Genomic DNA, 13,069 nt, shown 5'->3' with positions numbered 1-13,069 from the left:
AGACAATACTTAAATTCTCATATTGTTTTGGTCCGCCTCGGGTTCTCAATCACTGTGTGTGACCCACATGGCGACGATATGCAGAAAAAAACTAATGAACAACAAAAAACAAGTTACACAAAAGTTTAGATGGTAAAACGAGTTTCAGAGGTGCATTATAACAATAATGGATGTGTAATAGGCGTACCACACTCACAATAAGTAAACTAGCCAGATCCAGCCTTGCAGCATTCAAAAGAAATAACTGGATCCCATCTGTGAGGTCATCTAAAAACTGCAACCACATGGTAAAAGCCACAATTATGAGGTCATTGCCATGCATGTGGCAAGCTTAACGGGTACAACTACACAACATGCTGCTGATTTGCAGCCATAAAGTACGGCATATCTACTTGTTTTGTCTGTGTGGGTTTGATCAGTTTCATTGTGGTTTATCATGCCAGACACACGAATGAATGAAAGGGGTTCAGAACTTTGTGTGTAGAATAATAAATAGAATAGCATGAACTAGAAATATCTAGTATTTCCTGCTAGGGAACACTGGGTTCCGTGTTCCCCAAACTCCACTATGTCTTACTGTTACATGATAAACTGTGATAGCACAATGCTAAGGTTGATCTATCTCACCAAACGTTCAGTGTCTGCTGATCCACTCTGTCAGCAGTGGCGTCCCTCCCCACGGTGACACCCGGTGCGGGGAGGGACGCCATGCGCTCGGCACCTGCCGAAATGGGGGCGTGGCCTTCGGGAGGGGGTGTGTTGGAGGCGTGGCGTCGCATGGCGGGCCTTTGGGAGGGGCGTGGCCTCGCGGCGCGAACCCGGCTCGTGGCCGTGGTTAACAAAATGATACATTAGGTATCAATGGGGTGATGCCCGGCGGGGGGTGCAGGAGGTGCGGCCATGGGCAGTGCGGGCTCCTTCACTGACAGGAGCCGAGTGCTGCACTTAATGCTATAGTGCAGCACCCGGCTCCTGTCACTGAGGGGGATCCTGCACCTTGGTGTCACCCCTCGGCGGGTGACACCCGGGTGCGGGCCGCACCCCCCGCACCCGCCTTGTGACGCCACTGTCTGTCAGTCCCTCCATTGGCTGCCGGTCTTCTACCGTATTCAATTTAAAATACTTACACTCACACATAAAGCTATTAACCAAACCACACCAACATACATCTCTTCACTTATCTCAAAATATCTTCCAACCCGACATCTCCGTTCTGCACAAGATCTGCGTCTCTCATCCCCGCACATTACTTGTTCCCATGCACGGTTACAGGACTTTTTTCGGGCTGCACCCACCCTGTGGAATGCCCTCCCATGCACAATAAGACTTTCCACTAGTTTCCAAACATTCAAGCGTTCTCTGAAAACTCACCTCTTTAGACAAGCTTATCAGATTCCAGGACCGCCCACCTAACCTTTTATAGCTCCCTATCTAACTCTCTTCTTATAGTAAACACCTATCACATCTTCTCTTTCTTCAATTGAACATCCTCCTAACCCTAGGCCAACTTTCCAGTGTGATTGGATTATACAGCCCACCAAGAATATCTGCAATTGGGCTGGACCAATTTGCAATAGCACCTCTCCTTGTGTATCAACACCTATTTCCCTATAGATTGTAAGCTTGTGAGCAGGGCCCTCTTACCCTTATGTATGTCATGTATGTATGTCTTTTACAACCCAGTATAATGTTAATCTTGATTCAAATTGTAAAGCGCAACGGAATTTGCTGCGCTATAGAAGAAACTGTTAATAAATAAATAATAATAATAATAATAACAATGCACTACAAAGTACTGCGTGTATCACAGCATAAATACTTTTAAATAAACAAAACATTAAATTTAATTATTTTTACAGACAATACAGAAAAACATAAAACACTGGTTCATGTGTTAGAATTAGATATGTAATTTAAATAATAGCTTTGCAATTACCTTTATATTCCTCTGCCCAGAGTTACAAAAAGGGACAATGTAAGCTACTACTATGCCTGCTTTACAGTCTTCCTCTCAGATACCTAAAATGCACTAGGCCTAGGAATGAATATGATCCAATGGGATGCAGTCAATATCCGACTGCAAGCATTCCGGCGATCAGAATGCCCACGCAGGGATCCCGAAGGTAAGTACTGGGGTTAGTGGGAGGGTTAGGCACTAGGGTGAGGGTTAGGTACTAAGGGGGGAGGGTTAGGTTTAGGGTGCTAACAGCTGCGGCCCATGTTTAGGGGGTGGCGTACACATAGGACCACTCTGTACCACCCTCATATCTGTGAAAAATATATAAATCCTATTTTTAAATTAATCGGAAGGGGCAAAATAATTAAAGAATTCTGGTTGCCTTTTTAGTGGACTGTTAAGGCATAAGAGGAGACCGGCTGGACCTAATTAAGCTGGTGGCCTGCTTACGTTTGTTGAGCCATATTTTGCCCACCCCTGTTTAATAACATGTCCCATAGTTAATGATAACTTTTATTTATAGGTTCTCTTTGTTTTACACAAATGTTATTAGATTTTATTTTAAAACCCCTTGCCACCCCACAAACATATTTATTTAATTAATCTTAAAACTAATGAGTAATGATGCTTTAACAATTTACAGTAAAAAGATTTACATACTTTCTTGCATACAATAGAAGTCAATTCTGTCCAAAGCCAGTTAATGTAACAGTGTATTTTTGGGTAGCAGCAGGAAGCCAGAGTAACCAGAGGACACCTACCCACACCCTCATAGGAATAAAATGGCCTAGCACTGTAAGGCAGCAATGCTAATCACGATCCGCCCTGATAATAGTAAGATGCTGTCCTGTGGCTTTTACACATCTACTTTGCATAATAAAACCCTATTGTCAAAACTTAATATAATTAATTACAATTTAATTATAACATTGCACAAATGTCTATACTGTATGTGTGAATTAGACCTGGATGATAGATTCGTCCCCAGCCACAAGACTGCAACATTCGTTAGCCACGTAGCCCCAGGGGGTATATGGTGGCTTTGGGGAAAACCCCTGCCTAAACTTAAATTTAACTAAAGCTGGTCACTAGGTTGACGGGTCGGCCGACTTGCTGATTTCTCTGACTATTGTTAAGTGGGTACACACTTGCCAATCGTCTGCCCGTTGTGCCGGGCTTGACAGCTCAATTGGGTGGGCATTTAAATTGCCCACCCATTTGAGCTGTCAAGCACCTCCAGGTTCCCCTGGAGCATGTGTACAGGAGATCGGCAGGTTGCCTGTACACACCAGCAGATATATCCGTCATCTGCTGTTCAATGGAACAGGCGATATATCTATCGGTGTGCACCCAGCTTAACTCCCTACTTACTCTTGGAAGGGGAAGAGCCTATTCAAATTTGATTACATTAGCTTGGGCTGATATGATGATGTGTGGACCCTGTGGTTATGTCAGACTAGTTTGAGCAGAAACCAAAGCTACAGTACCATACAATACCCAGGGCTACCCGCAGTGAGTGTCAAGAGGGGGACATGTCTGGGGTCCCATGATCTCAGGAGATGTGGCCATTATTGCACAAACTAACATTATGACAAATCATGCTGACCATAGCAGCCCGTGTGCTGGCAGTGTTAGAATGGACATGTAGTTTTACATTTAGGACACGATTCAGAGGTGGACGCAATGCCGATGTTTGCAGTGTTGCACGCTTATTTTTGTACTGCGCATGCATATGAGTCGCACTGTGCATGCGCCAAGTTTCAACACTGACTGCGGTCACAGTGAGGACTTGGCTTGTCGAGACTGTTTCTGGGGCGTGTATGTGCATGCGACTACTGATTCATACCCAGTGGCTCATGTGGCTTACTACTTCGCACATTTTGAGCGTTCATATGGTTGCTCAGAGATCAATGCTGCGACTGATGGTGCATCTGTGTACCAAGCAGCATCCCAATACAACATCCCAGCGGCTGTGACATTTGCATATTTTCACGCAACCACTGCGTACGGTGTCGCAGCCCTATCGGGATTTGAGTCCTCTGCAATAAATGTGAATAAACATTGTGCAGGTTTTCAGTTCCTGTCATTAGTGATTTAATCTGTTATCCTGCTAAACTTTATAGAGGGACTAATTGCCTGAAGTACATGTGAGGTGGTTTCATTGCAACATGAAAGTAGATCATAGCACTATAAAGCCATGAAATAATGTTTGTGTAGCAGAGCACACGGGAAACAATGAGTTACAAAGCGGGCAATATCTGTCCCTCTGTCTGCAGGACACTGCACAGGTACACCTGAGGACCCATGCATTTAAATCCCGTTCCCTTTTTTTAGGTCAATGTTCCTTCATTTATTTCATTTATTTATTAGTGAAAAAAGCAGATGAGGCACATTGTTGTTTGTGGTACAGAAAGGGTTAAGGCGATTGAAGCAGGGTAAAATATTTACCATTCATCCTTATCATGTTAATGGATAATTATGGTTTCAGTTGGAATGTGCCTCATTTAGCTGTCTGTTTATCTAATGCAGGCCACTCAGTGGTGAGATCATAGGTTTCTATGTGCTCCCTCCCAAGACTGTATACACTATACAGTTCCATTAGTGTTTGCTGACAAACGTCTGCACATAACCAACATCTGCGAGCTGCATTGAATTGTGTAAGGTGCCAACCTCCATCCTAAGGAGATTCCCATCTACTTTTTAAAACATTCTTCCCCTTTTGGCAGTCACAACTTCATTTCAGATGTGTTTTATATTGGCAAAGCTGCTTTTAAAACCTCATCTTGCCTCCTTGTTATATGGAACTGTAAATAGAGAACACAACAATCGTCAGAAGATATATTCTAGTTCTTTAACCCCTTCAGTGTAGAGGGTTGGGAGTCTGGATTGTGGACAGCTGCAACAAAGGGTCTCCTATCAGCGGAAAATAATGAAGGGTGTGCATTTTTGCTCTTTCAAGGGCAGCTCTCCCCTCAGAGTTGAATCTTTCACAATAGTCTTAGCAGGGAGATTCCAGTCATACTCTTCTGCAATACAGCTGTTTCCATTCTGCACTGTGTTCTTGCAGTATGTCTGGGGCGGAGTGGTTGTGGTGTGCAGATCTTTGCATGTTCTAGTTTGCCATGACGTGGTCATTGCTGTTTCCTTCCTGTAGTTCACAAGCTTGTTCTCCTGATAAGAATAAGTTTACAGTGCAGACAAGAGCTGAAATGTGTCAGGGAATCCAGAGGGTGTATTTTATTTTTCATTTTATGCTACTTGTTAGTGTTGTGTTACTTTGCGAATTTGTCTGTTTTTATTCTTTTGTCTAATTGTTTCTACAATGGCTACAAAACATTAAATCGGATAACCAGTATTCTATATTTTCAGTCATGGAAGATGACACATTTTCTATTATAAGTTATAAAATAAGACTGCCCGTTCTAGCCATAGATGTTTATAATAACCAGAAAGAGATCGTATATTATAGAGTAGATGGAAAAGTTTTCAATTTAATTTCCTGTGTTTATTTCCATTGATATAAATGTTTTCCCATGGTAAACATGAGCTCTTTCTGTTGTGCCAGAACTTTCATATTCCTTAGTATGTTATATGGCAAAGGTTTGATAACCAGTGTTGTGCTTTAAAGCCAAAATCAGATTTAATAAAGTTTATTTTTTTCCAATCTTGCAGCTCTTGACAAGCAAATGAAAACAGAAGCTCAAGAAGAATCTTTGCTCGTTGACTAAAGGAAAAGACACCAGGGAGGTGTAATATTTCTGTGACTACAGTACCTGATAGAAGCACTTATATTTGTCCGCACTTACTGCTGTTTACAAGAAGCCAGTAGAGCTCCCTATTCTTCTCATGAGGAGCTGTGGAAAGGGGATGCGCTAGGATGGCTACTGCTGTGCAACCAAATGAACTGGTATTCGAGTTTGCAAGTAATGTCATGGAGGATGATCACCAGGTAGGTGACACCATTGTGGTTTTCAGGTCTTATGAAATGTATGGGTTGTATTATATATTGATCTAGGAACCATGTTTTACCTGGTCAATTACTCAGATATGGAACATTGTTACATCAGAGAAAGGCCCTTATGAAATGTGATATATCACATATGGCAGAATACCTACCACAAGTTTTTTGGACACTAGTAGCCACTGGGCACGATTCTGTTCTGCGCGAAGTGAATAGCTCCGGGAATCAGCTCCAGAAGTTATTCAATACACCGCGCAGCTAACACTGACTAAGGATTTTTTTTTCTCACCCCACCGGGGATGCGAGCAGCAATCCGACAAAAGTCCCAGCGCGAGGCTGTTTTCTGCCCACCGTGCCTGGAAAACAGCATCGCACTGGGAAGTTAGGTCAGGGAATGTCCGTCCTCGCGCCTTAAACAAGGTTGTTTAGTGGCGAGAACGGGCATTCTCCGACTAAACACAGCGCACAATTGAATAGCTCCGGGAGTTATCTCCCGGCGCTATTTACATCGCAGGCAATTGAATCGAGCCCATTGAGGACATCTGTGGCCAGGCATGAAGTTGGAGATTTTGTGCTATTGTGCAAGTTCCAGAAATCCTCTCTGACTTCTAATATATATAACAACTTACAGTAGGATATATGTCTGTTTCTTTTTTTATTGCTCTGTCATCAGCGGCAGATGCCACATGATGATGTTGTTGTTGTTGTTATTATTAACAGTTACTTATATAGCACCAGCATATTCCATTGCGCTTTACAATTCTGAACAGCAGTAATAGAACAAAATTGGGTAACAACAGACAGACATAGATGAAAGAGGGCCCTGTTTGCAAGCTTACAATCTACAGGGAAATAAGCATTGATACACAAGGATAGGTGCTAGCTATTGCAGATTGGTCCAGACAGATTGCAGAGGTTCTTGGTGGCTCTATGATCAGTCACACAGGAATGTCGGCCTAGGGGCAGGAGGATGTGAAAGTGATAAAGAGAAAATATGTCATGTTATGTGTGTACTGTATAGAGGAGATGTAACTGGGTAGGATAGCTTATGGAGGTTATATGGGTGGTTCTGGAATTTGATGAGCTTGTCTGAAGAGGTGAGTCTTCAGGGAACACTTGAAGGTTTGAGGACTAGAGGAAAGCTATTGTGCATGGGAGGGCATTCTGTAGAGTGGGTGTAGCCCGAAAAAAGTCCTGTAACCGTGAATCTTGCAGAATGGAGAGGTTGGGTTGGGAGATAAGAGAAGAGATGTATGTTGGTGTAGTTTGGTTAGTAGCCATATGTGTAAGTAAAAGTATTTTATATTGAATTCGGTAGAATACAGGTAACCAATGGAGGGATTGACAGAGAGGAGCAGCAGACGATGAACGTCTAGCGAGGAAGATCAGCCTCGCAGCTACATTCAGAATGGATTGTAGTGGTGAGAGTCTGTTTTGGAGAAGACCAGTAAGGAAACTATTGCAATAATCAATTCGAGAGATAATAAGTGCATGAATTATGATGCTGGTTTAGGACGGAACGGCAGTATCTAGCAGGGGTAAGCGTGAATTGCATGGGGAAAACCGCTAGTTAGAGAGAGAGAAGCTGCATTTCAGAGAACCAGGGTTTACTTAGAGTGACATGTTGGTATAATCTAAATCTGCATTTTTAATTAAGATTATTAGTTGGCAGAAACAATGGTGTACACTTCTTGTCACTTTTGTGCAGATTTAGGATTCTATTCAGCAAGAGTGACCATGTTGCCCTGAATACTATCGGGCAACATCATCACGATTCTTTATCAATTATTACATTTTATGACTCCTATTCAGCATTTTTTTATGCAGGGACAATGGATGCGTTAACACGCTGTGCCTGCAATGTTGCACAAGGCATTGTTGGGATTCCGAAAACAAAACCTTCTGTTTCTTCTTCTGCGCATACTCAGTCATGCACTCGCGAATAGTCTCCATCCCTGCTTTTGACCGCCGAGTGCAAGTCCAACTCCAGCCTGCCACAACTGTGTAAATTGATTGAAATGTGTACACAGGCTTTATAGTCTGTATACATATATATTTGTGCTTTAATACACTATATATGTATATGTGTACATTTTTAAATATGGAAGCAGCAAAATATAAATGTATACAGACAAATATAAATCCTGTCTACACATTCTGCTCAATTCAGACAGTTTTGACAGGCTGGAGTTGGACTTGCACTCGGCGGTCACTGCAAAGCAGGAACGGATTCTGGGGCGGAGTATCAAGATCTAGCAGGGACTTATGGGAAAGTTTCCCTGTGTCCCTGCCGTTTTCAGGATATTTAAGGATTTGCTTCATATAACGCCATTCTGAGATGGCGTTATATGATTTTTTGAGTAATTTAACACTCTTTGCTTTGCTGAATAGCAAAAAGCATTAAAGCACTGTAGAGATCATTGGCTTGCTCCCTACAGTGCAATACTCTGGGACATGGGAATTAATGGAGAAGATCATTGCGTTATCTTCTCTATTATCCAATTGTTGAATAGAGGAAATACTTAAAAAATGCGGAAATTATAGTTTCCGCATTTTTTTAAGTAAAAAAAAATCATTGCTGAATAGACCCCTTAGCAAGATATTATTCTTTATTTTATACCGGTTTTGCTAATGAATACTGAGGTGATTAGATCTTAAATTATCAATATTATGAGTGATTACATTAGAATATATTGCTTTTACAGATGTTAGGCTACTTTAAAGAAGTTTATACAAGTATTAAAATCACTTGTGTATAATGCATGAAGTCTGTATTTTTCCTGTGACTGCAAGGATTATGTAAATATATGCTTATTGCATATATAAGATAATGTCATTTGGTATACTTTATGCCACTGTACATACTTATATGTTTACACATACACACATACACACGCAGTCCTCCAGAACAGTATGTATCTGCAACCTCTGCCATCAGAACATGTAAATTCTGCTCCTCTGCAGATGCTGTCAATTTTCTATGCAAACTTGAGTTTGGCACTGCAGGCCTACATTTTTACACTTTCTGAAATTATTCCATTACTCCTCTGTTTGTAACTTTTTGCAAAGTAATAAATTATATTAGTAGATGATATGTGGATGCGTCCTTACTTTGCCATATCTGGATTTTGGTCTATAGTAGACACATGATACTAGACAAGTGGTGAATGGAGGAGATAATAATTTAATGTCGTTAGTTACTGAACAGGCAGCTTTCTCAATTGCAGAACCACTGTTGGTTGCTTGCAGCACCCCTTTAACCACTTAACAGGCTAATATTTTATTCCAAAACTGCTCAGAAATTGTAGGGTTATTTTTATGATTGAATTAGGTCAAGAATGTCTATTCAAAAGTTATCCAACACTATTTTATTTCTAAAAAAAAAATGTTCTGTTTTCTTAAACACACATAAAAAAAAATAATAAATACAGGCGATATATCGGAATATCAATCATCGCGACTTTACGTTTAACCGGCGGCTGTTCCTCTCTGCAGCTGCCTGGAATACACTGGGGGCTGATTCATTTACATATACCCAGTGGCTGCTCCTCTCTGCTGTCGCTGGGTGGTGGGTCCTACCGAGCTGCCCAATCAGCAGTGATTGGTGGTACGGCAGACACTGGGGGAGGGTGTAGGTATGCAAAGGTGCTAGAAGGTCCCTCTGCCATTGTCGGCTGCTGGAAGATTATCTTTTGGCAGCTGCCCAGTGTGCATTCCTGACTGATCTCATTGTTTGCCACCATGTCAAGTAACGCTTGCCGATGCAACCAATCCAGGCAAGTGGTTAAAGAGCAGAGCAGCATGTTGTCCCTGCAGTTGGGACAAAGTTCTCAGATTAGATCCCCAAAATCAAGGAGCTAATCTATTTGGTGGCTGTAGAGATATTATGTAATTATTTTGATTAGACCATGCCCCATTGTAACTTTATCAAAGTCCCCCATCAAAGACACACTAAAGCTGGGTACACACTGACAGATGCTGCGAGGAGGGGGACGGGACACGCCCACTGGCTGCCGGGTCCCGGGACGAGGGCATAAACAGATGATGGCCGTTCAGTGTGTATTAAGGACCATAATCTGCAGATATCTGTCAGGCTATTTTGTCAGAAGCCAATTAATTTACCAGTATGCTTTTGGAGGAAATACAAATTTAATGCAGATAGGGGTATTGGTTGGAATCAAATAGATGACCCCTTTGCTACTTTTTTACATTCACCAAGCGCTCATTACAATAACAGCTCCCCATTAAATATATAATCTCCACACTTTAACCTACTCACACTAGTCCATATTCAACATTAAATCCTCACACACCAGTTCCCACAAGACATTAAATCCCCCCTACCACACCAGTCCCCATATAACTTTGACCTTTCCACATAACATTAACACCACACAACACACACACATCTGTATCCAACACCCTTACCTGCGCTATGAACTGTCATGGGAATAATGCAGTAATGATGTCTTTGTGGGTATCGAAGGGAATTTTAGAGCTTGGGCAGAGATGGCAAGATTCATTGTCACGCCCCCAGCACCTCCCGCTCTGGTATCTTCCAGAAGTAGGGTTGTTATAATATCCTTTTAATCTGGGATACATATGAATAACATATTTCTGTGGTTGATTAATGGCAGCTGAAATGCATATTTGAAGTCAGACAGCCACAGAACATGTGCAATTCATATGTGGCCTTGATTTAAAAGGAATTTTATAGCAACCCTACCCAGAAGAAACAATTGAAAAGTCTGGTCTAGACTGTACATTCTCATCAGAAGGGCCCCCTCTACCCTTTGTCTCATCACTGCCACACCTTTGTCTACCTGATATGTACTTGTTCTGTTTTTATGTATGATTTGTAGTTTGTAAATGAAGGAGTAGTCCATATTTATTTTGGTATGCGGATGGAACATATACTAAGTTTAGATCAACAGGTCGACACCAGATGGTCAGCAGGTAATAGGCCGCCATGGTCAATAGGTTGACTGACAAATGCTCAACAGTGCAGAAGGTCAGCAGCATTAAAAGCTCAACAGGTTCAAATGCTTGACATGTATTTTCATGGTAAGGATACTGACTTTAAACCTCTATACGCTCCTGCCTATACCTTCTAAAAACCTGCCTATACCTTCTAAAATTGACGCTATTTGCGTACTCAGTCATACAGTAAAATAAAGACTTCAGACCTTGAACATGTTTCCAAAGCACAAAGTATTATTCAAGCAAAATACAGATAGTTACACGCTGTGATCTAAGTACAATTTAGCGCAAAGAAATTATACAGACCCAAGATACAGTTATACATACGCACGCGCTCTGGAACAAGATTCCGGCATCAGCAAGAAACCTCCATCAACAGCATAAGCATGAAGACTGGGGTCAGAACACACATATTTATACCCTTACAGAAAAAGACTACACAATAGAGAGGTTCGTTGCGATCCCATTGTTTCCCCATCACGGTGCTTCTATTACAGGACATTTAACAGGTTGATTCAAAAGGACACAGACCAGCCTCCGACAGCTGGTTATGTCCGTTTTCCCGCCTCATGCAAACCTAAGCTGTTGATTTTACAAAGTACATTTTGGTGCTTTAACTTTCTGCGGTCCATAAGTTGAGAATGCATGTTGCGATCTTCACTTCGATGATACCGGAAAGCTGTTGAGAAAGTGCAGATCAGTATAACACCAAACACGGCTTACTTATCATGTATTAAACCTTAGATACCAAATAGCCTTTATTTCACAGCATTTGTAATAAATGAATAAAACTTGAATCTTACACTTTAAAGCTATGGAACCTTTTATGTGAGTGTGCATTGTGTAAGTATTAGGGGTTTGGGAAAAGACGCTGGTTAACTTGGGGCAGATGCGCACGCACAAAGCTAATAAACAGTGTTTGCATGCGGGGTATTATGCATTCGCTAATGTGCGACATGTTAACAGCACAACTGTGTGTATTAATGTGTGTATGGGGTACGGTAAAATATGCGATCGTCTGATGCTAATAATAGCATCGCCATATGTACTTAAGTGTGGGTTTAGCTAAAATGGCGCTGGGCGGCCATTCGCAAAATGGCGTCTTGCAGATCTCATTTTCAAGATGGTGTCTTGCGGCCATTCGCAAGATGGCGTCGTTTCGATCTAATTTTAAGCTGATCTTGTCTCAGCCAATTATCCAGCTTCGACAATAGTTTTTAACATTTTTAGGGTTAGGATGAGAGGCTATGGTTAGGTTTACGCACTAGGGGGAAAGTTAGGGTTAGGCATCAGGGGTAGGGTTAGGATTAGGTTAAATTAAAATAAAAAAAAAAACAGAAACACGTGTTGACCATTTTTGTGTCGACCTTTTAACCCTGTTGACCATTTGTCAGTCCATCCATGATCCATGTCGACTATCTGGTGTCGATCTAAACATTGTCGATCTATTATATAAAATAAGTGGGTGTGGTATAATAACATACAAGAAGTGATGTGGCAGGAGTAAGGCAAAGTTATGTGTGTGTGTGTGTGTGTGTGTGTGTGTGTGTAAATGTGTATATATATATATATATATATATATGTATGTATGTGTATATATATATATATATATATGTATATATATATATGTGTATATATATATATTTATTTAATATAGAGCCATTACATATTCTGTTTTATATTACGTATTCACGGTCTTTTTTTTTTTTTTTCTCTATATAAATATGTGGTGGCTGGAGAGAGGTTTGCTTCCCACCATTTTCACTTTCTCCTTGGTAAAGTGTCAGTCTCTGAGATTCTACACAGACCTGCAAGGCTTCTAGCGGTAGCTGAAATACAAAGTAAATCCAGAAAACTATAGGGAGCTGAGTGATGGATCACAATTGTGCATGGTGCATGCAGAGCCGGATTTACACTTCATGGGGCCCTAGGCATGTTACTGGTCTGGGGCCCCCCCTCCACCCATTCCCTACAAGAAAAAATAAATAAATAAAAATTCTACATAAACTAAAATTCTTTCAAAATTACTTTATTCCTTGCTAAATATTTTTAATCTGCTGAAAGACCAGGTATTGTGGAGATACAAGTACCGCCAAATACCTGTGCTGTTCATATGGGGAAGCTTTACTGGTGAAAACTGGCATATTTTACTGCGGTTAGGGTTTTCACCA

The 13,069-nt window shown here is 41.3% G+C and overlaps 1 protein-coding gene across 6 annotated transcripts in view; it reads left to right on the top strand.

The window, feature by feature from the left end:
• ELF1 (E74 like ETS transcription factor 1) overlaps positions 1–13,069 on the top strand; it is a 145,146-nt gene that overhangs the window by 103,136 nt on the left and 28,941 nt on the right. For all 6 annotated transcript variants that reach the window (XM_088481974.1, XM_088482102.1, XM_088482017.1 and 3 more), the window contains exon 2: positions 5,630–5,906. In XM_088481974.1, the coding sequence (XP_088338100.1) occupies positions 5,835–5,906 (72 nt within the window). In that variant the 5' untranslated portion in view covers positions 5,630–5,834. The remainder of the gene's footprint in view (positions 1–5,629; positions 5,907–13,069) is intronic.

This window comes from Taudactylus pleione, unplaced genomic scaffold (genome assembly GCF_031769625.1).
Source record: "Taudactylus pleione unplaced genomic scaffold, aTauple2 ptg000005l, whole genome shotgun sequence".
NCBI classification, from domain to species: domain Eukaryota; kingdom Metazoa; phylum Chordata; class Amphibia; order Anura; family Myobatrachidae; genus Taudactylus; species Taudactylus pleione.
Note: the sequence above shows the minus strand (reverse complement) of the source record. Positions and strands in the feature narration are given on the sequence as shown.